This window comes from Schistocerca americana, chromosome 4, assembly GCF_021461395.2.
Source record: "Schistocerca americana isolate TAMUIC-IGC-003095 chromosome 4, iqSchAmer2.1, whole genome shotgun sequence".
Lineage (NCBI taxonomy): Eukaryota > Metazoa > Arthropoda > Insecta > Orthoptera > Acrididae > Schistocerca > Schistocerca americana.
The window spans coordinates 445,879,601-445,903,578 of NC_060122.1; the positions used below are offsets into that span (position 1 = coordinate 445,879,601).

Below are 23,978 nucleotides of genomic sequence, written 5' to 3' on the forward strand. Positions count from 1 at the left end.
GCTTGACAGATGTCCTGTTTATGGAGATAGTGTCGTCATGATGTGTAATTTCACATGTCAAACACTGCTGCTATGCGTTTGTCTCTTTCTTTGTAAGAGGCATTCTCCGTTACTAACGATCATGTTATATAGGAGTGATGCAAGCATAGTATAATTTCTGAACCATGATCGGATGTGAATTGTGGGGGCTATACACCTCTGGAAAGTTATATTGTACATGTACCACAAAGAATCGATGTTTTAAGGAAGTAGTTTTTCATTTTATGGTGTATCACCATAGTGCAGCGTAGAGAAACCTGCAAGGAGAATGTATGTCATGCACTGGAAATATATTCCTTACATTGGGATAGTAACAGCGTTGCATTCCATCTGACTAACAGGTCGGAAAACGCAACGATCTAACATTATAGCGTGTTTTTGGTTGCAGAACCTTGTAGCCTTAGTGTTTATATTTTCTCTTCCCAATACCTTCTTGGTAATGACCCCAGATACTTTGGACAATAGATGATAGTACAGCTGATTTACGCAAAATGCAGCGAAATCCATCCATCTGGAGCTCCATCATGCACAGAAACCACCCATTTCTTTTTCTTAACCATCTGCTATACACCGATAAGGGGTGCTAGCCTCCTCGACATCACACATCTGGAGAAATCTTGTGTTCTTGGATGGGTGCAGGACAGCTGTTACAGCCTCGGTTTGCATTGTTCCGACACGAAACGTGGAATGTAGTGGTCTACTTGTGGTCAGCTGCAGATTACATCAGTGCCATTGCTGCAGGGAGCGTTGGTCAAAGACAATGCCAGGAGATCTTTCCATCTCTGATTTGATCCTAAGAATGCAAGAATGCCCTATGACTCCCATACAAATAGAGAGAGATCGTAAATTACGCACTATGATCGAAGTGCTACAGATATGTAGGTCGCCGTCTTGTATACTTTGGTGTATATGTTCGAGAATTAACAATGAATGAACATAATGCACAGTCATCTATTTACATTCGCAATGGTACTTCCAAAGTAGTGGAGGGTCTGTTTAGCGATGATGCAGAAACTGGAAAGCACGCTGCGTGGCACTGTTCGGCTTTGAAATTACGGTAAAATTGCTAAAATTGATCGCACTATCAATTTTGATGCTTATTATTACTATAATTTGATGCTGTCTTTTCCAGCCCATCTGTCCACTGGTACGCTGTTGATTACCACATAGTGATTGACTGACATCGCTTATTTGACTAGAAGAAAGAGTCTTGGTGGAGGGGACAACGCCTTCCGGGGATGGCTAACACTGAACCAGTGATAACATACATGGCAGTAATATGAGGAACCAGTCAAATGAAACACAGCGCCATCAGCTATTCCATCGCTGTGAATGATGAATTTAAATGTAGAGGTCGTCAGTCACCTTTGGACAGCAGTTTGGGAACGCTCCACAATGCCTCAAAACTCTTCCAGTTTCTTTATATTGTGACTGTCTTTTATTTCAATGACCCAGTGTGTGGGTGTGTTGTGGGATCAGCAGCACCAGCACGACTTACACCGTGCGATGTCTAGTTTTCTGGGGGAACCAATGGACAAAAAGGTGCTAATATAAGTTGAGAACCTGACACAGACCTCGATGTTGTGGCACAAAAAACAAAAAGTATGGCAGTGTACAAAGCGTGTTACAGCAGACAAAGTGGTGTATCAAACAATGGAACAGGGACCTTCTCCTGTGACTGATAATCTGTCGGGGATGGTCGTCATTGAGTACAGTTGATGAAACTTTACACCGGTCTGTGCAAGCGACGACGATCACTGGACACCTGTTCCAATGGATCAATACCTGTATATTTAATAGGATCGCCGCATATACGCTGGATACCGGCACACAGACGGTATTTGTTTTCGTTATATTAGAAGCGAGAGATGCGGTAAAAATCTATCGGATGAAGTTAGCAGAGCTTCGTAATTCTTCTCTGTTGGATAGCACAGAATAACGATGATAGAATGTTGGGGTGATAGACGTGAATGGACCATGAGGGACGCGGATCTGCTTCAGACTGCAGTACCCGTATTATGATCAGTCTTCCTAATTTTCTCGATAAGAAACACCCCTGTAACTATTTGTACTGTGTTTTATACTACCTCCTGTTGCAGGAGCAGGCTTCGTTTGGCACTGACCTTGCACGTCGTACACAGGTGATGGAGCTACGACAACATGTTCCCATTTTCACTGAGTAGTCAAAACACGGCCCTATAGCATTAGCTCAGCTCACTCTGTTCCTACACGGGTTGCAGAATGAGGTACATGTAGCTCTCTCCAACTTGTGGGTAAAATTGATCTTGCTATTAACTGCAGTGTGTATTACAGTACATCGTCCCATATCAACGGTGTCTTTCCTGTTCCGAGAATCCACAGCATACGCTGATGACTAGCACATAATGATTGACTCACACCACTGAGTTGAGATAGAGGGAGTCTTGGCAGAACACCGGATATCTGCTACTTCTGCTGTGGAGCATGGGATTAAATGTAGAGGACATCACCTACATGCAATTGGCTGGTAGCACTCCTCAATGCTACAGACTGGTCCTATTTCCAGCTGCTGCAAAGCTCTCCACATGTCTTTGTTTTTTAAACTTTTTTTCAGCAATAAGATGACAGTTGCTGTTGTGGTCTTCAGTCCACAGACTGGTTTGATGCATCTCTCCATGTTACTCAATCCTGTGCAAGCTTCTTCATCTCCGAGTAGGTACTGCAACCCACATCCTTCTGAATCTGTTTAGTGTATTCATCTCTTGGTCTCCCTCTACGATTTTTAACCTCAGTGCTTCCCTTGATGCCTCAGAACGTGTCCTACCAACAGATCCCTTCTTCTAGTCAAGTTGTGCCACAAATTCCTCTTCTCCCCAATTCTATTCAGTACCTCCTCATTAGTTACGTGATTTACCCATCTAATCTTCAGCATTCTTCTGTAGCACCACATTTCGAAAGCTTCTATTGTCTTATTGTCTAAACTATTTATCGTCCGTGTTTCACTTCCATACATGGCACACTCCATACAAATACTTTCAGAAAAGGCTTCCTGACACTTAAATCTACGGGGTGGGCCATTCATAGTGACTGGGCCCAATATCTCACGAAAAAAGCATCAAACGAAAAAACTACAAAGAATGAAACTCGTCTAGGTTGAAGGGAAACCAGATGGCGCTATGGTTGGCCCGCTAGATGGCGCTGCCATAGGTCAAACGGATATCAACTGCATTTTTTAATAGGAACCCCACTTTTTTACATATTCGTGTAGTACGTAAAGAAATATGAATGTTTTAGTTGGATCACATTTTTTGCTTTGTGACAGATGGCGCTGTAATAGTCACAAACGTATAAGTACGTGGTATCACGTAACATTCCGCCAGTGCGGACGGTATTTGCTTCGTGATACATTACCCGTGTTAAAATGGACCGTTTACCAACTGCGGAAAAGGTCGATATCGTGTTGATGTATGGCTATTGTGATCAAAATGTCCAACGGGGATGTGCTATGTATGCTGCTCGGTATCCTGGACGACATCATCCAAGTGTCCGGACCGTTCGCCGGATAGTTACGTTATTTAAGGAAACAGGAAGTGTTCAGCCACATGTGAAACGTCAACCACGACCTGCAACAAATGATGATGTACAAGCAGGTGTTTTAGCTGCTGTCGCGGCTAATCCGCACATCAGTAACAGAGAAATTGCGCGAGAATCGGGAATCTCAAAAACGTCGGTGTTGATTATGCTACATCAACATCGATTGCACCCGTACCATATTTCTATGCACCAGGAATTGCATGGCGACGAATTTGAACGTTGTGTACAGTTCTGCCACTGAGCACAAGAGAAATTACGGGACGATGACAGATTTTTTGCACGCGTTCTATTTACCGACGAAGCTTTATTCATCAACAGCAGTAACGTAAACCGGCATAATATGCACTATTGGGCAACGCAAAATCCATGATGGCTGCGACAAATGGAACATCAGCGACCTTGGTGCGTTAATTTATGTTGTGGCATTATGGGATGGATGATTGGCCCCCATTTTGTCGATGGCAATCTATATGGAGCAATGTATGCTGATTTCCTACGTAATGTTCTACCGATATTACTACAAGATGTTTCACTGCATGACAGAATGGCGATGTACTTCCAACATGACGGATGTCCGGCACATAGCTCGCGTGCGGTTGAAGTGGTATTGAATAGCATATTTCATTGCAGGTGGATTGGTCGTCGAAGCACCATACCATGGCCTGCTCGTTCATCGGATCTGACGTCCCCGGATTTCTTTCTGTGGGGAAAGTTGAAGGATATTTGCTATCGTCATCCACCGACAACGCCTGACAAAATGCGTCAGCGCATTGTCAATGCATTTGCGAACATTACGGAAGGCGAACTACTCGATGTTGAGAGGAATGTCGTTACACGTATTGCCAAATGCATTGAGGTTGACGGACATCATTTGGAGCATTTACTGCATTAATGTGGTATTTACAGGTAATCACGCTATAACGGCATGCGTTCTCAGAAATGATAAGTACACAAAGGCACATGTATCACACTGGAACAACGGAAATAAAGTGTTCAAACGTACCTACGTTCTGAATTTTAATTTCAAAAACCTACCTGTTACCAACTGTTCGTCTAAAATTGTGAACCATATGTTTGTGACTATCACAGCGCCATCTATCACAAAGCGAAAGAAGTGGTCCAACTAAAACGTTCTTATTTCTTTACGTACTACACGAATATGTAACAAAAAATGGGGGTTCGTACTTATAAAAACGCAGTTGATGTCCGGTTGACCTACGGCAACGCCATCTAGCGGGCCAACCATAGCGCCATCTGGTTTCACCCTTCAAGCTAGACAAGTTTCGTCTTTACAGTTTTTTCGTTTGACGCTTATTTCGTGCGATATTTGGCCCAGTCACGATCAATGGACCTCTCTGTATACTCGATGTTAGCAAATTTCTCTTCCGCAAAAACGCTTTCCTTGCCACTGTCAGCCTACATTTTATATCCACTCTACATCAGTTATTTTGCTCCCCAAATAGCAAAACTCATCTACTACTTTACGTGTCTCATTTCCTAATCTAATTCCCTCAGCATCAATCACCTGATTTAATTAGACTACATTCCATTACCCTCGTTCTGCTTTTGTCGATGTTCACCTTATACCCTCCTTTCAAGAGACTGTCCATTCCATGCAACTGCTCTTCCAGGTCCTCTGCTGTCTCTGTCAGAATTGCAATGTCGCTGGCAAAACCTCAAAGTTTTCATTTCATCTCTATGGATTTTAATTCCTAGTCCAAATTTTTCCATTGTTTCCTTTAATGCTTGGTCAATATACACGTGGAATAACATCGGAGATAAGCTATAACCCTGTCTCGCTCCCTTCTCAACCAATGCTTCCGTTTCGTGCCCCATGACTATTATACACTACTGGCCATTAAAACTGCTACACCAAGAAGAAATGCAGATGATAAACGGGTATTCATTGGACAAATGTATTATACTAGAACTGACATGTGATTACATTTTCACGCAGATTGGGTGCATAGATCCTGAGAAATCAGTACCCAGAACAACCCCCTCTGGCCGCAATAACGGCCTTGGTACGCCAGGGCATTGAGTCAAACAGAGCTTGGATGGCGTGTACAGGTACAGCTGCCCATGCAGCTTCAACACGATACCACAATTCATCAAGAGTAGTGACTGGCGTATTGTGACGAGCCAGTTGCTCGGCCACCATTGTCCAGACGTTTTCAATTGGTGAGAGATTTGGAGAATGTGCTGGCCAGGGCAGCAGTCCAACATATTCTGTATCCAGAAAGGTCCGTACAGGACCTGCAACATGCGGTCGTGCATTATCCTGCTGAAATGTAGGGTTTCGCAGGGATCGAATGAAGGGTAGAGCCACGGGTCGTAACACATCTGAAATGTAACGTCCACTGTTCAAAGTGCCGTCAATGCGAACAAGAGTTTACCGAGACGTGTAACCAATGGCACCCCATACCATCACACCGGGTAATACGCCAGTATGGCGATGACGAGTACACGCTTCCAGTGTGCGTCCACCGCGATGTCGCCAAACACGGATGCGACCATCATGATGCTCTAAACAGAACCTTGATTCATCCGAAAAAAATGACGTTTCGCCATTCGTGCACCCAGGTTCGTCGTTGAGTACAAAATCGCAGGCTCTCCCTGTGATGCAGCGACAAGGGTAACCGCAGCCATGGTCTCCGAGCTGATAGTCCATGCTGCTGCAAACGTCATCGATCTGTTCGTACACATGGTTGTTGTCTTTCAAACGTCCCCATCTGATGACTCAGGGAGCGATACGTGGCTGCACGATCCGTTACAGCCATGGGGATATGACTGCTAGTGATACGAGGCCGTTGGAATCTATCACGGCGTTCCGTATTACCCTTCTGAACCCACCGATGCCATATTCCGCTAACAGTCATTGGATCTCGACCAACGCGAGCAGCAATGTCGCGATACGATAAACCGCAATCGCGATAGGCTACAATTCGACCTTTATCAAAGTCGGAAACGTGATGGTACGCATTTCTCCTCCTTACACGTGGCATCACAACAACGTTTCCCCAGGCAACGAAGGTCAACTGCTGTTTGTGTATGAGACATCGGTTGTTAACTTTCCTCATGTCAAAAATAGTTCAAATGGCTCTGAGCACTATGGGACTCAACATCTGAGGTCATAAGTCCCCTAGAACTTCGAACTACTTAAACCTAACTTACCTAAGGACATCACACACATCCATGCCGAGGCAGGATTCGAACCTGCTACCGTAGCTGTCGCGCGGTTCCAGACTGAAGCGCCTAGAACCGCTCGGCCACAGCTCCTCATGTCAGCACGTTGTAGATGTCACCACTGGCGCCAGCCTTGTGTGAACGCTCTGAAAAGCTAATCATTTGCATATCACAACATCTACTTCCTGTCGGTTAAATTTCGCGTCTGTAGCACGTCATCTTCGTGGTGTAGCAATTTTAATGGTCAGTAGTGTAACTGCCATCTGGTTTCTGTACAAATTGTAAACAGCCTTTCGCTCCCTGTATTTGACCCCTGCCACCTTCAGAATTTGAAAGAGAGTATTTCAGTCAACACTGGATCTTTGGTGTGACGACATAAGCGAGTGACTGCGTGTGACATCGCTCTCTAAGTTTTTATATATTTTTGGGTTTCATATACATATTTTAACGGTTTTTGTGATATTATTTACTATATAAGTGACTTATTAGTGGTTTCTTCATTCACCTCTGCCTTTCTTGTGTTGTGACCTGATATTTTTGAGTGTTTCGTATCGAGCAACTTAACCTCTTACCTGTGTTTGCATTCTGCGCTGACCAGTTGCAGCTGTAGCGGCGCATCGAAAGCTAAGTACTTATTAATTGTGTGTATATAGTGGTTTTATTTAGGAACTTCAGTAGTCTTCAACCGGTGTTCTTGGGGTTTTCTGGTGAAATAATTTCAGAAGAACCTTTTGGGAACTGTTTTCAGTTTCGTTACTGTGCCATTAGACGTTTGATTCTCTTTCTGTATTAGGCTTTTGTTATATTCTCATTTGTTGTTGATTAATACTGTTAATAATAGTAGTTACTTCCATTGTAGAGTAAGTCTGTGATTATTTTAGTCAGGTTTTTAACATCTTCTTATTGTAGTAGCGGAACTTAGATAAGTAGTTTTCTTGTTTCAATTAGTGTAAATTTTATCATGAGTGAGAAGTGTGGGCTTCGCCGTAGGTTCGTGAGTAGTGTATTGCGGTGTGAGACTTGTTCGAAGTATTTTCACTGGGGGGAATGCAGTGGGGAAGCCAGTGGGCATTCTGGTGAGATCCTCTCCTGGAACTGCAGATTATGTTGCAAGAGTAAGTTGACAGAGGAGCAGGAGCGTAAGATCTGTGCCCTTCAGGTGCAGTTGAAAAACGCACAGGAGGAGCTAGATAGGATGAGGAGGGAGAAGGAGTTTGGGGAATGGGAGCTGGCTGTTGGCAAGAGATCTGCTAGGAGAAGAAGATTTTCAGATAGTTTTACTATTGGTGTTTGCAATAGATATGACCAACTGTCAGTCTAGTGGAGAGGAATCTCTAGTAGCTGTAGATGTAGGAAGTATGCAGCAGACCTCAGCAGTTACGGTGGCTAGGACAGTTGCAAGGACGAAGAGAAAGAAGGTTCTGCTGTTAGGTAGTTCTCATGGTAGAGGTGTAGGCCAGCAGTTGCAGGAAGTATTGGGGAGTGAGTACCAGGTCACCAGCATTGTGAAGCCTAATGCAGGATTGGCTCAGATGACTGTTAACATAGGGGGGTTATGTAGGGATTTTACTAAAGAGGATCAGGTAGTGATTGTGTGTGGGGCTGGTAATAGTATTGATAGGGATGGGGTGTATGACATAGATGGTAACCTGGAAAAGATACCCACTCAGACTGGCAACACGAATGTGCATTTCGTGGAACTGTAATAACATGAGACTAGGGGGTGCGCTGTTGACGGAAAGCATGAGTCACATTTCAATGGTGTCGGTGGAGTCTGTCAGCAGGACGGGTTTCACTAGACATGGCCTGCACCTCAACAGGTATGGGTTCAAATGGTTCAAATGGCTCTGAGCACTATGGGACTTAACATCTGTGGTCATCAGTCCCCTAGAACTTAGAACTACTTAAACCTAACTAACCTAAGGACATCACACACATCCATCCCCGAGGCAGGATTCGAACCTGCGACCGTAGCAGTCGCGCGGTTCCGGACTGAGCGCCTTAACCGCGAGACCACCGCGGCCGGCAACAGGTATGGGAAGGGGAAGTTGGCAAAGCTTCTAGGTGACAGCATAGGTGGGGGTGGTGGGATCACTCATGGGAAAATTCCTGTAGTAGTGGGTGTTAGAGCTACACCTTTTTCAGATTGAAGTCAGCTGATAGGTGTTCCTGGTTAAGGGAAGTCTCTCTAACAAAGGAACCACTTTTGACAAAGCTTAGGTATCCGAGTAATGAGGGAATTAGTATATTTCATCAAAATATACAAGGTATTAGAGATAAAGTTAGTGAACTGCTTATAGATGTTACCTCTGAAATTATTGGTATATCTGAACACTTCTTAAATAAGGAGATAATTCAGAGGCTTCCTTTACCAGGATACAGGTTGGCTGGCAGCTTTTGTAGGAGCTCTTTGCGGTGTGGGGGAGTAGCCACGTATGTGAAAAACGGCATCCCATTTGAGTCAATTGATGTTTCAAAGTACTGCACTGAAAAGATGTTTGAATGTTGTGCAGGTGTGGTTAAATTTAATGGAGATAAACTTCTAACTGTTGTTATTTGTAGATCCCCGACTCCGACTTCACTACATTTTTGCTAAAGCTAGAGGAGGTAGACCTCTTTAATTCATATAATCTTATGCAAACCGTATTCTTTCCAACGAGAGTGCAAGGGAACAGTAGGACAACCATAGACAACATTTTTGTTCATTCCTCATTACTAGAAGGGCATTCTGTTAGCAAAAAGGTGAATGGCCTTTCAGATCATGATGCACAAATTTTAACTCTAAAAGATTTTTGTGCTGCAACACATCTTAAATATAGTTATCAACTGTTTAGGAAAGCTGATCCAGTTGCTGTAGAGACCTTTGCAAACCTTATCAAGGAACAAAAGTGGCAAGATATTTATAGCGCTGAGACAGTAGATGATAAATATAATGCTTATATCAAAACGTTAGAAACAGGCAAAATCTAAATGCAGCAGCCCATTACAAACAGTATTGTAAGGTGCTTAAAAATGTTATTAGGAAGGCAAAAAGTATGTGGTGTGCAGATAGAATAGCTAAGTCTCAAGATAAAATTAAAACCATATGATCAGTCGTAAAGGAAGTGGCTGGTCTGCAGAGACAGGTCGAGGATATAGAATCAGTGCGTAGTGGGAATGTCCGTGTTACTGATAAGTCGCATATATGTACAATATTTAATAATCACTTTCTGAATATAGCAGGTGAACTAAATAGAAACCTAGTCCCAACAGGGAATCACATAGCGCTCTTAGAAAAAAGTGTTCCGAGACTGTTACCTGAAATGCTCCTCCATGATACTGACAAGAGGGAGATTGTGTTAATAATTAAATCACTAAAGACCAAGAACTCTCATGGATGTGACGGGGTATCTAGCAGAATACTGAAGTATTGTTCTGCGTATGTTAGCCCAGTACTTAGTCATATCTGCAACTTTTCCTTTAGGAGTGGTCCGTTTCCTGACCGATTAAAGTACTCGGTAGTGAAGCCACTTTATAAAAAGGGAGACAGGGATAATGTTGACAATCATAGACCTATTTCTATGCCATCGGTGTTTGCTAAAGTCATCGAGAAGGCTGTATATACAAGGTTACTGGAGCATTTAAATTCATATAATTTGCTGTCAAATGTACAGTTTGGTTTTAGAAACGGTTTAACAACTGAAAATGCTATATTCGCTTTTCTCTGTGAGGTTTTGGACGGATTAAATAAAAGGTTGCGAACACTAGGTGTTTTCTTTGATTTAACGAAGGCTTTTGACTGTGTTGACCACAAAAGTTGGACCATTATGGAGTAAGGGGAGTAGCTTATAATTGGTTCGCCTCTCACTTTAAGAACAGAAAGCAGAAGGTAATTCTCCGCAATATTGAGAGTGGTAGTGATGTTCAGTCCCAAAGGGGCACTGTTAAGTGGGGCGTTCCCCGAGGGTCGGTGCTGGGGCTGCTGCTGTTTCTTATTTATATAAATGATATGCCTTCTAGTATTACAGGTGGTTCAAAAATATTTCTGTTTGCTGATGACACCAGCTTGGTAGTGAAGGATCTTGTGTGTAATATTCAAACAGTATCAAATAATGTAATTGATGAAATAAGTTCGTGGCTTGTGGAAAGTAATTTGATGCTAAATCACCTTAAGACTCAGTTTTTACAGTTTCTAACTCACAATTCAACAAGAACCGATATTTTGATCAGACAGAATGGGCATATTATAAGCGAGACGGAACAGTTCAAGTTCCTAGGCGTTCGGATAGACAGTAATCTGTTGTGGAAAGCCCACGTCCAAGATCTTGTTCAGAAACTAAATGCTGCTTTATTTACCATTACAACAGTACCTGAAATAAGTGACAGTTCAACACGAAAAGTTGTCTACTTCACTTATTTTCATACACTTATGTCGTATGGTATCATTTTTTGGGGTAATTCTTCTGATTCAAAAAGGGTATTTTTGGCTCGAAAACGGGCTGTTCGAGCTATATGTGGTGTAAGTTCGAGAACCTCTTGTCGACCCCTATTCAATAGTCTGGGAATTCTCACATTGCCCTCACAGTATATATTTTCTTTAATGTCGTTTGCTGTTAGCAATATTAGCCTATTCCCAAGAGTTAGCAGCTTTCACTCAGTTAATACTAGGCAGAAATAAAAACTGCATGTGGAATGCACTTCCTTGACTCTTGTGCAGAAAGGAGTGCAGTATTCTGCTGCATCAATTTTCAATAAGCTACCACAAGAACTCAAAAATCTTAGCAGTAGCCCAAACACTTTTAAGTCTAAACTGAAGAGTTTCCTCATGGCTCACTCCTTCTATTCTGTCGAGGAGCTCCTGGAAGCGCTAAAAAATTAAGCAAATTCCAGTGTTACATTGTTGATTTTCTTTATTTAAACTTAAGACTTATCGCCTGAATATGTTTTTTAAATTTCATTTTATCTGTTTCTACTATCGTGTTATAATTCTATGTATTGACTCGTTCCATGACCATGGAGACTTCTCCTTAATTTGATCCCACGGAACAATAAATAAATAAATAAATAAAATAAATAATTGTCAAAATGTTTCTCCAAGTCAACAAATGCTAAAAACGTAGGTTTGCCTTTCCTTAATCTATTTTCTAAGGTAAGTCGTAGGGTCAGTATTGCCTCACGTGTTCCAACATTTCTACGGAATCCAAACTGATCTTCTCCGTGGTCGGCTTCTACCAATTCTTTAATTCGTCTGTAAAGAATTCGTGTTAGTATTTTGCAGCCGTGACTTATTAAACTGATAGTTCGGTAATTTTCACACCTATCAAAACTTGCTTCCTTTGGAATTGGGATTATTATATTCTTCTTTAAGTCTGAGGATATTTCGCCAGTTTCATACATCTTGCTCACAAGATGGTAGAGTTTTGTCAGGGCTGGCTCTCCCAAGGCTATCAGTAGATCTAATGGAATGTTGTCTACCCCCAGGGCCTTGTTTCGACTTAGGTCTTTCAGTGCTCTGGCAAATTCTTCACGCAGTATCGTATCTCCCATCTAATCTTCATCTACGTCTTCTTCCATTTCAATAATATTGCCCGCAAGTACATCGCCCTTGTACCACCTTGCACCTTCCTGCCTTCCCTTCTTTGCTTAGAACTGGTTTTCCATCTGAGCTCTTGATATTCATACAAGTGGTTCTCTTTTTTCCGAAGGTCTCTGTAATTGTCCTGTAGGCAGTATCTTTCTTACCCCTAGTGATATATGCTTCTACATAGTTACATTTGTCCTCTAGCCATCAGTGGTTAGCAATTTTTCATTTCCTGTCGATCTCATTTTTGAGATATTTTTGTTCCTTTTTGCCTACTTCATTTACTGCATTTTACATCTTCTCCTTTCATCAATTACATTCAATATCTCTTCTGTTACTCAAGGATTTCTACTAGCCCTTGTCATTTTACCTACTTGATCCTCTGCTGCCTTCAGTATTTCATCTCTCAAAATTGCCCATTCTTCTTATACTGAATTTCCTTCCCCCGTGCTTGACGATCGTTCCCTAATACTCTCTCTGATACTCTCTACAACGTCTCCTTCTTCCAGTTTATCCAAGTCTGATCTCCTAAATTCCCACCTTTTTTGCAATTTCTTCAGTTTTAATTTACAGTTCATAAACAATAGATTGTGGTCCACATCTCCACCTGGAAATGTCTTACAATTTAAAACCTGGTACCTAAATCTCCGTCTTACCATTATACGTAGGTTGGAACTCAAATAGTGGCAACACTGCTGTGGAGACACTACGCAATGGAATCTACTACTGTCGCTAATAGCACACGTTGTTGACATACCTACCATACCTCCGAGCAAATGGACTCGCCCGTCCCACGTCACCGGCGTGATCACAGTAGAGGGAAACACTATCAATCGTGAACAAGCGGTCTAACGTAACGGTGTCACTATATTTTCGAAACAAGAGCAACAGGGTTGGATCAAGATTGAATGTGCCAGAGGTCGTACAGCACGACAGTGTCATCAAGTTCTTCAATAGGTGTGCGGGGAATCGGCGTTTCGTACAGTACAGTGGCACGTTGGGTAAAAGCCTTCAACGAAGGTCGGCAACAGTGGCAGACAGGCATCGGGCAGGTCGTCCTAGCGTCTCTGAAGAAGAAGTGCATGCTGTTGCCGCGTTAGTGGACAGTGATCGACGTGAAAAGATTCGTGAGCTCGCCCACGAAACCGGATTAGCGCATACGACTGTGTTTCCCATCCTGAAGGAACGCCTGGGCATGCGAAAAATTGCATCACGATGGGATCAGGATGACTTGCCGTAAATGCAGAAATGGATACGTTACGACGCTGCTCAGACGCACTTGGAGCGCTATGAGCGCGAAGGAGAGGCTTTCGTATGCCGTATCGTAACACTGGATGAGACATGGGCCACATAGTACGAGCCAAAACTGAAACGCCAATACAACGAATGGCGTCATTATGGGTCACTGCTAAAGTCAAAAGTGCGTCAGAGCCCCAGTATGGTGAAAGTTATGGAGATACTCGTGTACGACTGTGATGGTGTTATCCTAACTCATTACGTTCCTCCAGGGCAGACTGTCAATGCACAGTATTACTGTTCGTTTTTGGAGCATCACCTGTGGCCAGCCTTGCGAAAGAAGCGGCGACACTTTCTGCGCAACCCACCCATCATTTTGAACGACATTACGCGGGCGCCTACAGCGCAAACTGTGGCTGCTCTGTTCGGTTAATGGAACTGGGAAGTAGTGTACCATCCACCATACTCCCTGGACTTAAGTCCTTGTGACTTTGAGTTGATTCCGAAGGTGAAGGAACTACTTCGTGGCATTCGCTTCGGAACTATTCCAGAGATTCGACAGGCAGTAGACCGCTCCACTCGCACCATCAACAGAACAGACTCTTCTACCGGTATACTACTCCTTCCACATCGTTGGCAATGGGTTCTATACAACACTGGTGACTACTTTGAAGGACAGTAACAGGTACAAGCATGTAACTCTTTCGTATCGGTTGTGAATAAATAGTTGCCACTATTTATGTTCCAACCCTCGTATAATGTAACTGAAACCTTCCAGTGGCTCCAGGCCTCTTCCATCTATAGAACCTTCTTTCATGATTCTTAAACCATCTGTTAGCTGCGGTTAAGTTATGCCCTGTGCAAAATTGCTCTCTTATTCTTTACCGCCATTCCATGTTCACCTCCTACTTTTCCTTCCCTTCCTTTTCCTACTATCGAATTCCAGTCCCCCATGACTATTAAATTTGCGCCTCCCTTCACTATCTGGATGATTTCTTTTATCTTATCATACATTTCTTCAATCTCTTCAACATCTACGAAGCTAGTTGGCATATAAACTTGTACTACTGTGGTAGGCATGGGCTTCGTGTCTATCTTTGCCACAATAATGCATTCACTATGCTGTTCGAAGTAGCTTACCCATGCTCCTACTTTTTATTCATTATTAATGTTACTCCTGCGTTTCCCCTATTTGATTTTGTTTTTATGACCCTGTATTCACCTGACCAGAAGTCTTGTTCCTTCTGCCACTAAACTTCACTAATTCCCACTATATCTAGCTTTAACCTATCCATTTCCCTCTTTAAATTTTCTAACCTACCTGCCTGGTTAAGGGATCTGATATTCCACACTCCAGTCTACAGAACGCCAATTTTATTTCTCCTGATAATGACATCTCCACACTCCAGTCTATAGCACGCCAGTTTTCTTTCTCCTGATAATGACATCCTTCTGAGTGATTCCCGCCTGGAGATCCGAATGGGAGACTATTTCACCTCCACAATATTTTACCCAAGTGGACACCATCAACATTTAACCATACAGTAAAATTGCATGCCCTCGGGAAAAATTATGGCTGTTGTTTCCCCTTGCTTTCAGCCGTTCACAGTACCAGCACAGCTAGACCATTTTGATTAATGCTACAAGGCCAGATTAGTCAATCATCCAGGCTGCTGCCCCTGCAGCTACTGAAAAGGCTGCTGCCCCTCTTCAGGAACCACACGTTTGTCTAGCCTCTCAATAGATATCCCTCCATTGTAGTTGCACCTATGGTATGGCTATCTGCATCGCTGAGGCACGCACGCCTCCCTACCAGATGCGAGGTCCATGGTTCATGGGAGGAAGTTGACAGTACCTCTTTCTATTTGTACTATCCCACGCTTGTTGTGAACAGCACCTTCTGGCAGTTGTCAACACCGGAACAGTAATCATGTACATGACTGGAAAATGATGGAACAATGCTTTTCGAAATGGAACACTGAGACATCTGATACCCTGTCGATGGGGAAGATGAGATTTACTGTACAGTTCATCACCTTCAAATACCTGTTCCAACAGCTCTACAATACCGCAAACTCTTCCAGTTTCCATATGTTGCGATGTCTTCCAGATTTTTGCCAATGAGAAACATCGCCTCTGTGTTTTATTTCTACCAGCCTGTGTTGTGGCAGCTGTAAAGTTTATGCCATGCAATGTTCAGCTCTCTGTGAGAGCCAGAGGATCGAAACGTGTTAATGTCGGTTTAGCAGCAGCTGACAGGGATCTCTAAGTCATGGTAGATAAAACAAAATGTATGGTGGTGTACAATGACTGGGTGTCTTACAACCGAAAAAAAACAATGTATCAAACTGCTTATGAAGGAACAATACAGGAAACCTGTCGTGTGATTGAAAGTCTGTTGGATATGGTCGTCCTACAGTACAGGTATTGAAATTTTACACCGGTCTGTGGAAGCGGCTTCGATCACAAACCACCTGCTCCAATGAAGCAATACCCGTATATTTAATAGGATCGCCACATATGGCCAATGCTGGAAACCAGACGGTAGTTTTTTAAGATATATCAGAAGACAGGGATGTGGTACTATCTTATCAAGTTCTCTAACAGATGACGTTAGTGGAATCTTGATAGTTCGTAGGTTTTCTCTGTTGGATGGTCTAAAATACCGAGGTGGAAGAGAACGTTTGGGTGATATACATGGATGCACTCTGAGAGACACAGATCTCCTTAGGACTGCAGTACCTGTATGTAGTTTGGAGATGGGTCGCAATGCAGTAGCAAAATCCTCGTCTTTCCTCCATGCTGTGTATGACGTGGAGTCTTCCTAAGTTTCCCAACAAGAAACACAACCGTAGGTGCTTGTACTGTATTTTCTACTACCTCGTTTTGCGGGGGAAAGCTTCGTTTGGCGCTGGCCTTAAACACTGTAGATTGTTGGCGGATTTACGACATGTTCCCATTTCCACCGAGTGGTCAAACCCCACTCCTGTCACATTAACTCAGCTAGTTCTGTTTCTCCACAAGATGTAGAAGGTCTTTGATATAGCGCTCTCTGACTTCCGTTCAGGTCTGACTTAAACTGGGATGATCACATGGACGAAGCTGCAGGGATAGTGGGGCAGAGACTGAGGAGCAGTTACAAGATGCAGAGGGACTGTCTAAAAATAGTTTGTGCTGTATGGGATCCTAAACAGACATGTTCGTAAAAGGTGACTAGTTTAAAGATATGAGAGTGGCACAAATATGATTTACCAGTGGCTGTAATTATTAAAAGACGTCTCTACAGGATACAACGCAAATATGTGGTTGAATGGATAGACTTGATTCCAAATCACAGACAGCATTTCTACCAGAAAGGGTAACACTATTAGTGACCCGTGTGTGTTTGTAGACTCAAGACCGCTTTTTATGCACGGTGATGGTAACATATTCCTTGTGATCGTGTTTTTAATAGCACAGTCCTTTGGTGAAATGTACGAGGGTGAGTCAAATGAAAACCTTAAATTTGTAATAACAAATCGAAATTTCGCGCCATTAACCTGTAAGTTGGTAAGCGTGCTACAAACAGCTTGCAAAATGGCCTGTAGGTGGCAGCATAGTGCAGATGTACACATACCATCGCAGTATCAGTATAAAGATGTCCGCCCCGCTTACGACTTGCACCAGGGAAGAACAGCGTTCTGTTATTCGGTTTTTGCGTAGTGAAGGTGTGAAACCTATTGAAATTCATCGACGAATGAAGGTTCAGTACGGTGATGCATGTTTGTCATAGCAGCAAGTCTACGAATGGAGTAGGAAGTTTGCAAGCGGTATGACTACAGTGGAAGATGCTCCTCGTCCAGGTCAGGCACAACGAGTTGTGACTCCACAGAACATTGCAGCATGTTTACAGATTAGTTATGGGTCAGCACACCACATTGTACATGATGTGCTCCATTTTCACAAAGTGTCTGCAAGATGGGTGCCACGGCAGATGACTCCTGAAATGAGAGAACGACGTGTTGATGCTTATGAAGAACTTCTTCGTCGCTTTGAACGAGAAGGTGATGCCTTCCTTGCAAGAATCGTTACTGGGAAGAGAAACCTGAGTTCACTTCCACCAACTGGAAACGAAGAGAGCGAGCAAGGAATGGCGCCATTCCTCATCACCAAAACCAAAGATGTTTCGAACAGAACCATCACCAGGGAAGGTAATGCTGACTCTCTTTTGAGACGAAAAAGGCGTCATTTTGGAGCATTTCATGCCTAGAGGGACCACTGTCACCAGTGCATTGTATAAAGATCTCCTAAAAAACCATCAGCGGCCTGCATCAAATCAAAGCGACGTGGATTGCTGTCAGCAAGCGTCCTTTTGCAACATAACAATGCAAGCCCCCACACTGCCCGTACAACAGTTGCAACAATCACAGACCTGCATTTTGAGTGTCTTCCTCATCCACCATACTCACCAGACCTTGCCCCAAGTGATTTCCATTATGTTTGGACCACTCAAAGACGCAATGGGAGGAAAGAAGTTCCGTTCTGATGAAGAGGTACGCCACGCGGTGCATGAGTGGTTGGCGGACTACTACCAAAAGAATTTTTTTCTAAGGGAATTTATGCACTTCGTAAGCGCTGGAGGACTTGCATTGAGCATGAGGGAGATTACGTTGAAAAGTGATACAGCTTTGTACCACTTCTGCACAACAAATAATATTAAAAAAATATTTAAGGTTTTCATTTGACTCACCCTCGTATGTTGTGGGCTGTAGAATCCCTCTGAAGTCAGCTTCAAATGTCAGATCTCAATAGTGTTCCTCGAAAAGAACATCGTATTCCCTCCACGGATTCCCATTTGACCTACCTAGTGAGTGTAATCTGACTACTGAAAAAAAAAAAAAAAAAAATAGTCGCCATGCGAAGTGACTCTCATGACCAATTTAATTAATTAGTCTATCAATTTGGCAACAATGACTTGCCACCTGTCGGATGGAAGAGGAATGATTCTTCACAAGGATTTCTTTTTTTTTTTTTTTTTTTTTTTCATTGCAGCGATATCTTTTGACGAAATTTCAACCTCCCAGCTACACAGGGCGAGACAGTCTCTCACGATTTGTTTCGTGAACTGTAGTATGATATAACATTGCGTTGGTGGAAGGGTACCTGTCATAGTGTACAAAACAGCTATGTTCTCTTGAATTATAGATTGTTGTTGTCGAATGTAAAATGATTGTATTTTTCCCGACATGTGAACCAGTAGCGTGAAAGATTGTATTCTCTAATGTTATTTCACACGTCTGAACTGTTTGTAATACACACGTGCGTGACAGTTTATTTACAGACACTGAACGCGAGAGACACTGTCAGGTCGTGTTATTTGTCCATCAAGCTGAAAGAAATTGCTTAATATAGATGTTTTTCTTAAGAGTTTAAATTATCACTTTTTCTTTACCTTAATGATGGTTTCTAAATAACGAGGATCTTCTGCGGTGATCGGTAGTTTTCGCAGCAAAATAGTCGAAGTTTCTTTTCTTGATTTTACAAAGTGTGGGCATGTCTCTGCTGATCATCTGTAAACGGCTGCGATACACTTCACTGGATACCGCAATATAATAAGATGCGAATTCTGTCCTGCAGCCGAATGTAAAAGGGATACCAATTTTGCTCATAAAACTAAAAATAAATGGACTACGCCTATTTTCTTGGAAAGAGGACATTTATTATCATCGCAATTGTGTTTTAATTTTTTAAATAGATGGTTGATTATAGATGTGTTGATGTCAAATACAGCTGTTCTCCAGAGCTGAATGGTGGGCTGCTGCAGGCGAGTTCATTAAGAGGCAGCAGCTGTAACTTTAGAGAAATAACCCATGGTTGGGATACCCTCGTTTATCACGGTTTTGTTCTCAGGGATTCTAGCTTCGCACTCTGTTGTAATGTCACCACACGGGATTGTACTGAAGACACTGTGCTGTGAGGCTGCGGTCACTTTAGGGAGAAGGAGCTTCCTGTTTAGCAAGCAGCTGACTTTTGAAAAAGCCATCTGGAGCATTCTCTGGATAGGCACGGCTGTTGTGGTATAGATAGCAACGATGCCACAACGTAAGTCCGCTCTGCTAGGCTGGCACTACGAGACACACCGATGACAGCGCCCTCTAGCCGGTGCTGTCGAGGTCTACGAGCTCGGCGACTGCTTCAGCCCATTTCATCAGGTGCAGCCAGCCAGGAAACTTCGCTTCAACTTCGCACCACCTTCCAAGTTATGTAATATGTTTGCATATGTTTATCCACTAGTAAAGGTGCTTTAACTGTATTGGCAGTACCGACGTAATTTTCCTTTTCCCGTTCCTACCCAAAAGTTGTAATACTAAATTTCGCTTTAGTGTTGTCTAGGACCGTCATCTCAAGGCATCCTGCGTATTGTGAGTGCCTGGTAAAGCTAGCAGCCGTAGAGGGGTGGCAGTTGAACCATAGAAAAACAGCAAAGGGCCGACAGCGGCCTGCACATGCCAGGAGGCCGCAGAGCAGCTGGCCGTTTGAAGAAGCATGTGTCCTCCCTGTAGGTGGCTGGAGAGACGGAGGGAGGCAGAGAGGGGAGCAGGCCTAGACTTTTGGCAGTTTGTGATTGTACATTGAGGAGAATTGACGTCTAACTACGGCGCATTGTAGTCTTTTAGGACGAAGATTTTCCCCGATACATGTGCTGCATTATTACCCGTTCGTTACGAGTGCTGGTGTTTTCACAATTTAGACGTGTAATCAGAACTGTGACGCATATGTTTTCATCAGTTGCGGTATCGTGTATTGGCTTCAGTTAGCTGGGCTGTAGGGTGGTTTTTGAGTAGGCACCTGACATCAAACAACGATAGCTGCTGTATGGTTACCGGTAATACACTTTTTAAACTCCTCTCCGTCCAACACCAGCATCTCATCAGTTGAACATAATTCCCACCAAAAAGAATAAAAACAGTACCTTACACCCTGCCTTTTTCCCGCCACCTTGTGTCTGTCCTTAGTTTCGAGTCGTTTTGCGAAATTTTTCCTCAGCAGGATAACACCAGTTGTATGGTATTGTCAATTTTTGAGCTGTATTGCGATTTTACGCCGTCCTTGTGTAGCGCTATGCATATAGGTGTGCAATTAGGCCCGATCTTTATGATTAATTACATAATTGGGAGCTATGTTTACTTCAGTTTTCATGTGTGGGGGAATGCACTTGGGCTTTCCAGCCAGTAGAATTAGAGTTCGAGTCCCAGAAAGGGCACCACCCTTTTTAATTTCCCATCAGTTCGAAGTGTCTTTGGTGGTTTACTTGTGTTGGTAGGGTGCACTTGCACTTTCTTCCAGGAGGACCAGGATTCGAGTCCCAGAAAGGGTACAATCAATTTTAATTTCCCACCAATTCCTAGATGGAGGGGCGGGGGAGAGGGGTGTGACGTCAGCACAGCCATGGGACAAAGAAATTCCCTCCAAAATTTGAAATTCCCACCAATATGGTAGGTTGCAGGAGGGGGAGGGTGGGGAGGGGGCAGGGTGCTAGGCCCCACATGCAGGCTGAGGAAAATACGTGACGTTATCTGGGGGGTGGGGAGGTGGGGGGTGGAGGGGGGGGGGGGTCGGAGGTTCGGTGTGGTCGAGGGTGGGAGGTGATTAATTGAGCAATTTAATTAATCTGCATATCGATTTGATAACGAAATTGCAACTGTAGCCCCATCTCCGTACTACTCACTTCATCTGAAGACCAAACTTTAGTGTTTCGTATCTAGTTTTTGGTAGCCTTGTCCAAATAACAGAATTTTGCTTCTATTTTGATTCTGAGTTTTACCATGGAGACACTTTTTTAAGAGCTCTTGCTGGGTAAGGTCTCTGAAAACAGGTTTGACAGCAAGTACGAAACTTTTTGGAACTGTATGGTTATGCTTATAATTGGAAGCTGTAATTGGGTTGTTGAGTTTGCACCAACTCTCGGGTCCCTGTGGATTAAGATGATGTAGTTTATGCTAAGTTGAAATATTATGAAATAATATAGTCCAGATAGCTCTTCTCATTGCTTCTGGCTTCTCCTGTTTCAGCCTCTGCCAGGCCATCTACAGCACGTACTTTTTTTTCCTTACTTATCTACAGAATTCGTGATCCCATTCTTTTATGTACACGCCCTATACATTCCAGTTTATTAATTTTGACTGTAGGTCCATATAGTTTCTTTTCTACCATTTCCTGATAAGCCTTACTGTTCCCATCTCCAAGCTAGTCTGTATACAGAACACCTCTTGACTACTTATACCTTCTGAAAATGTTAAGAACACCAGCCACGTCTATGCCTCCACTAGAACCAATATAGTCCTTTTTGCACACATTTTGTGTAATGGTATTATTCCTAGAGATGTTATCGAGCTTAGTAATTATTTTAACAACCAGAGACTTTCCAGCATCAACAGTGGTTGCTGACACAGTGCTATGTAGGGATGCATGTCCACGTTTCTGCCGTCTGCGATCGAAACCAGCAACAATATGCGTTGGGTTGGATTCTGAATGATTAAACTTCTGTAGTAACTGCTCAGCAAGACAGAGCAAAAGTGAATGTGGCACTAAGTTACCATGCATCATGAAAAAATTAATAACTTCATATCTGATCATGAAATCTGAATGAAACAAATATCAATTTGTAGCCAAAGAACTGGGACATTAACTAACTGCCTGTTCGCAACTGTGTCCCCTCATCCCTTTCTCAGTGGAGATTGTCGAGTACGTATTGCGTGAGTGAACCTCATGTATCTTTGTGAAACACACTTAAGAGCCAAAGACTCTGGTACAACTGCCTAATAGCGTGTAGGGACCACGCGAGCAAGCAGAAGCGCCGCAACTGGACTTGGCATGAACTGAACTCATGTGTGAAGTAGTGCTGGAGGGAAGCGACACCATGAATCCAGCAGGGCTTTCTGTAAGTCCGTAAGAGTACGAAGTGGTCAAGATCTCTTCTGAACAGCACGTAGAATCCGAGATATGCTCAATAATGTTAATGTCTGGGGAGTTTGGTGGCCAGTGTTTAAACTCAGAAGGGTGTTCCTGGAGCTACTCTGTAGCAATCCTGGGGTGTGGGGTATCGTATCGTCCTGTTGGAATTGCCCAAGTCCGTCGGAATGCACAATGGACATGAATGGATGTAGATGATAAGACAGGATGTTTACGTACATTCCACCCGTCAGAGCTGTATCTAGACGTATCATTTGTCCCACATCACTCCAACTGCACACGCCCTACACCATTACAGAGCCTCCACTAGCTTGAACAGTCTCCTGCTGACATGTAGGGGTCATGGATTCATGAGGCTGTCTCCATACCCGTACACGTCCATCCGCTCGATACAATTTGAAACGAGACTGATCCGACCAGGAAACCTGTTTCCAGTCATCAGCAGTCCAATGTCGGTGTTGACGGGCCCAGACGAGGCGTAAAGCTTTGTGTCGTGCAGTCATCAAGGGTACACGAGTGGGCCTTCGGCTCCGAAAGCCCATACCGACGATGTTTCGTTGAATGGTTCACACGCTGACTCTTGTTGATCGCCGAGCACTGAAATCTGCATGATTTTGCGGATTTCAGACACCGTTGGTTCCGTTCTTTCAGGATCTTTTCCCGGCCGCAGCGATGTCGGAGATTTGATGTTTTACCGGATTACTGATATTCACGGTGCACTCGTGAAATGGTCGTATGGGGAAATCCTCACTTCATCGCTATCTCGGAGATGCTGTGTTCCATCGCTCGTGCGCCGACTATAACATCACGTTCGACTCACGTAACTCTTGAGAACCTTCCATTGTAGCAGCAGTAACCGATTTAACAACTGCGCCAGAAACTTGTTATCTTATATAGGCATTGCTGACCGCAGCGCCGTATTCTGCATGTTTACGTACCTCTGTATTTGAATACTCATGCCTATACCAGTTTCTTTGGCGCTTCAGTGTATAGTGTTTCGTTATTGCGTATGCTTGGGACGTTAAAAATATGTCGAGAGTGAAACGGAATGCTTGAAATGTTCCGACGTAGTATTCACACATGATGGAAGGTTTACGATGGTAAGTCCCCCTATGGAACGCTACGGGGAGGTTTGCTACTTAACACGCCTGATACAGAGGCGTGTGGCACTGCTTAGTGTATCCACAACCAGAGGAAGGGTCGCCCAGCGCGGCGGCGAGGTGGCCTTGGAGAGAGCCTGCCCGGCTGCTGCCAGCTGTTTCCTCACCGTCGCCTCGTCTCGCTGAAAAACGAGAAAGCGTCCGCGGCTCGTCACGAAGGCAAGACGCTGGGAAACCAGCAGTCTCACTTTTGTTTCAATTAGGTACAAGGACGAGTGGGGGGAAATTAAAGCGCCGCCTTCATTCCGCGCTCCTCCGAGATGTCCTGCGAA

General features: G+C 43.6%; 1 protein-coding gene across 1 annotated transcript in view; it reads right to left on the reverse strand.

The window, feature by feature from the left end:
* Positions 1-23,681: 23,681 nt before the first annotated feature.
* Positions 23,682-23,978, reverse strand: part of LOC124613537 — a 110,557-nt gene continuing 110,260 nt past the window's right edge. The window contains exon 2 of the mRNA XM_047142248.1: positions 23,682-23,828. Coding sequence (XP_046998204.1) covers positions 23,682-23,828 — 147 coding nt within the window. The remainder of the gene's footprint in view (positions 23,829-23,978) is intronic.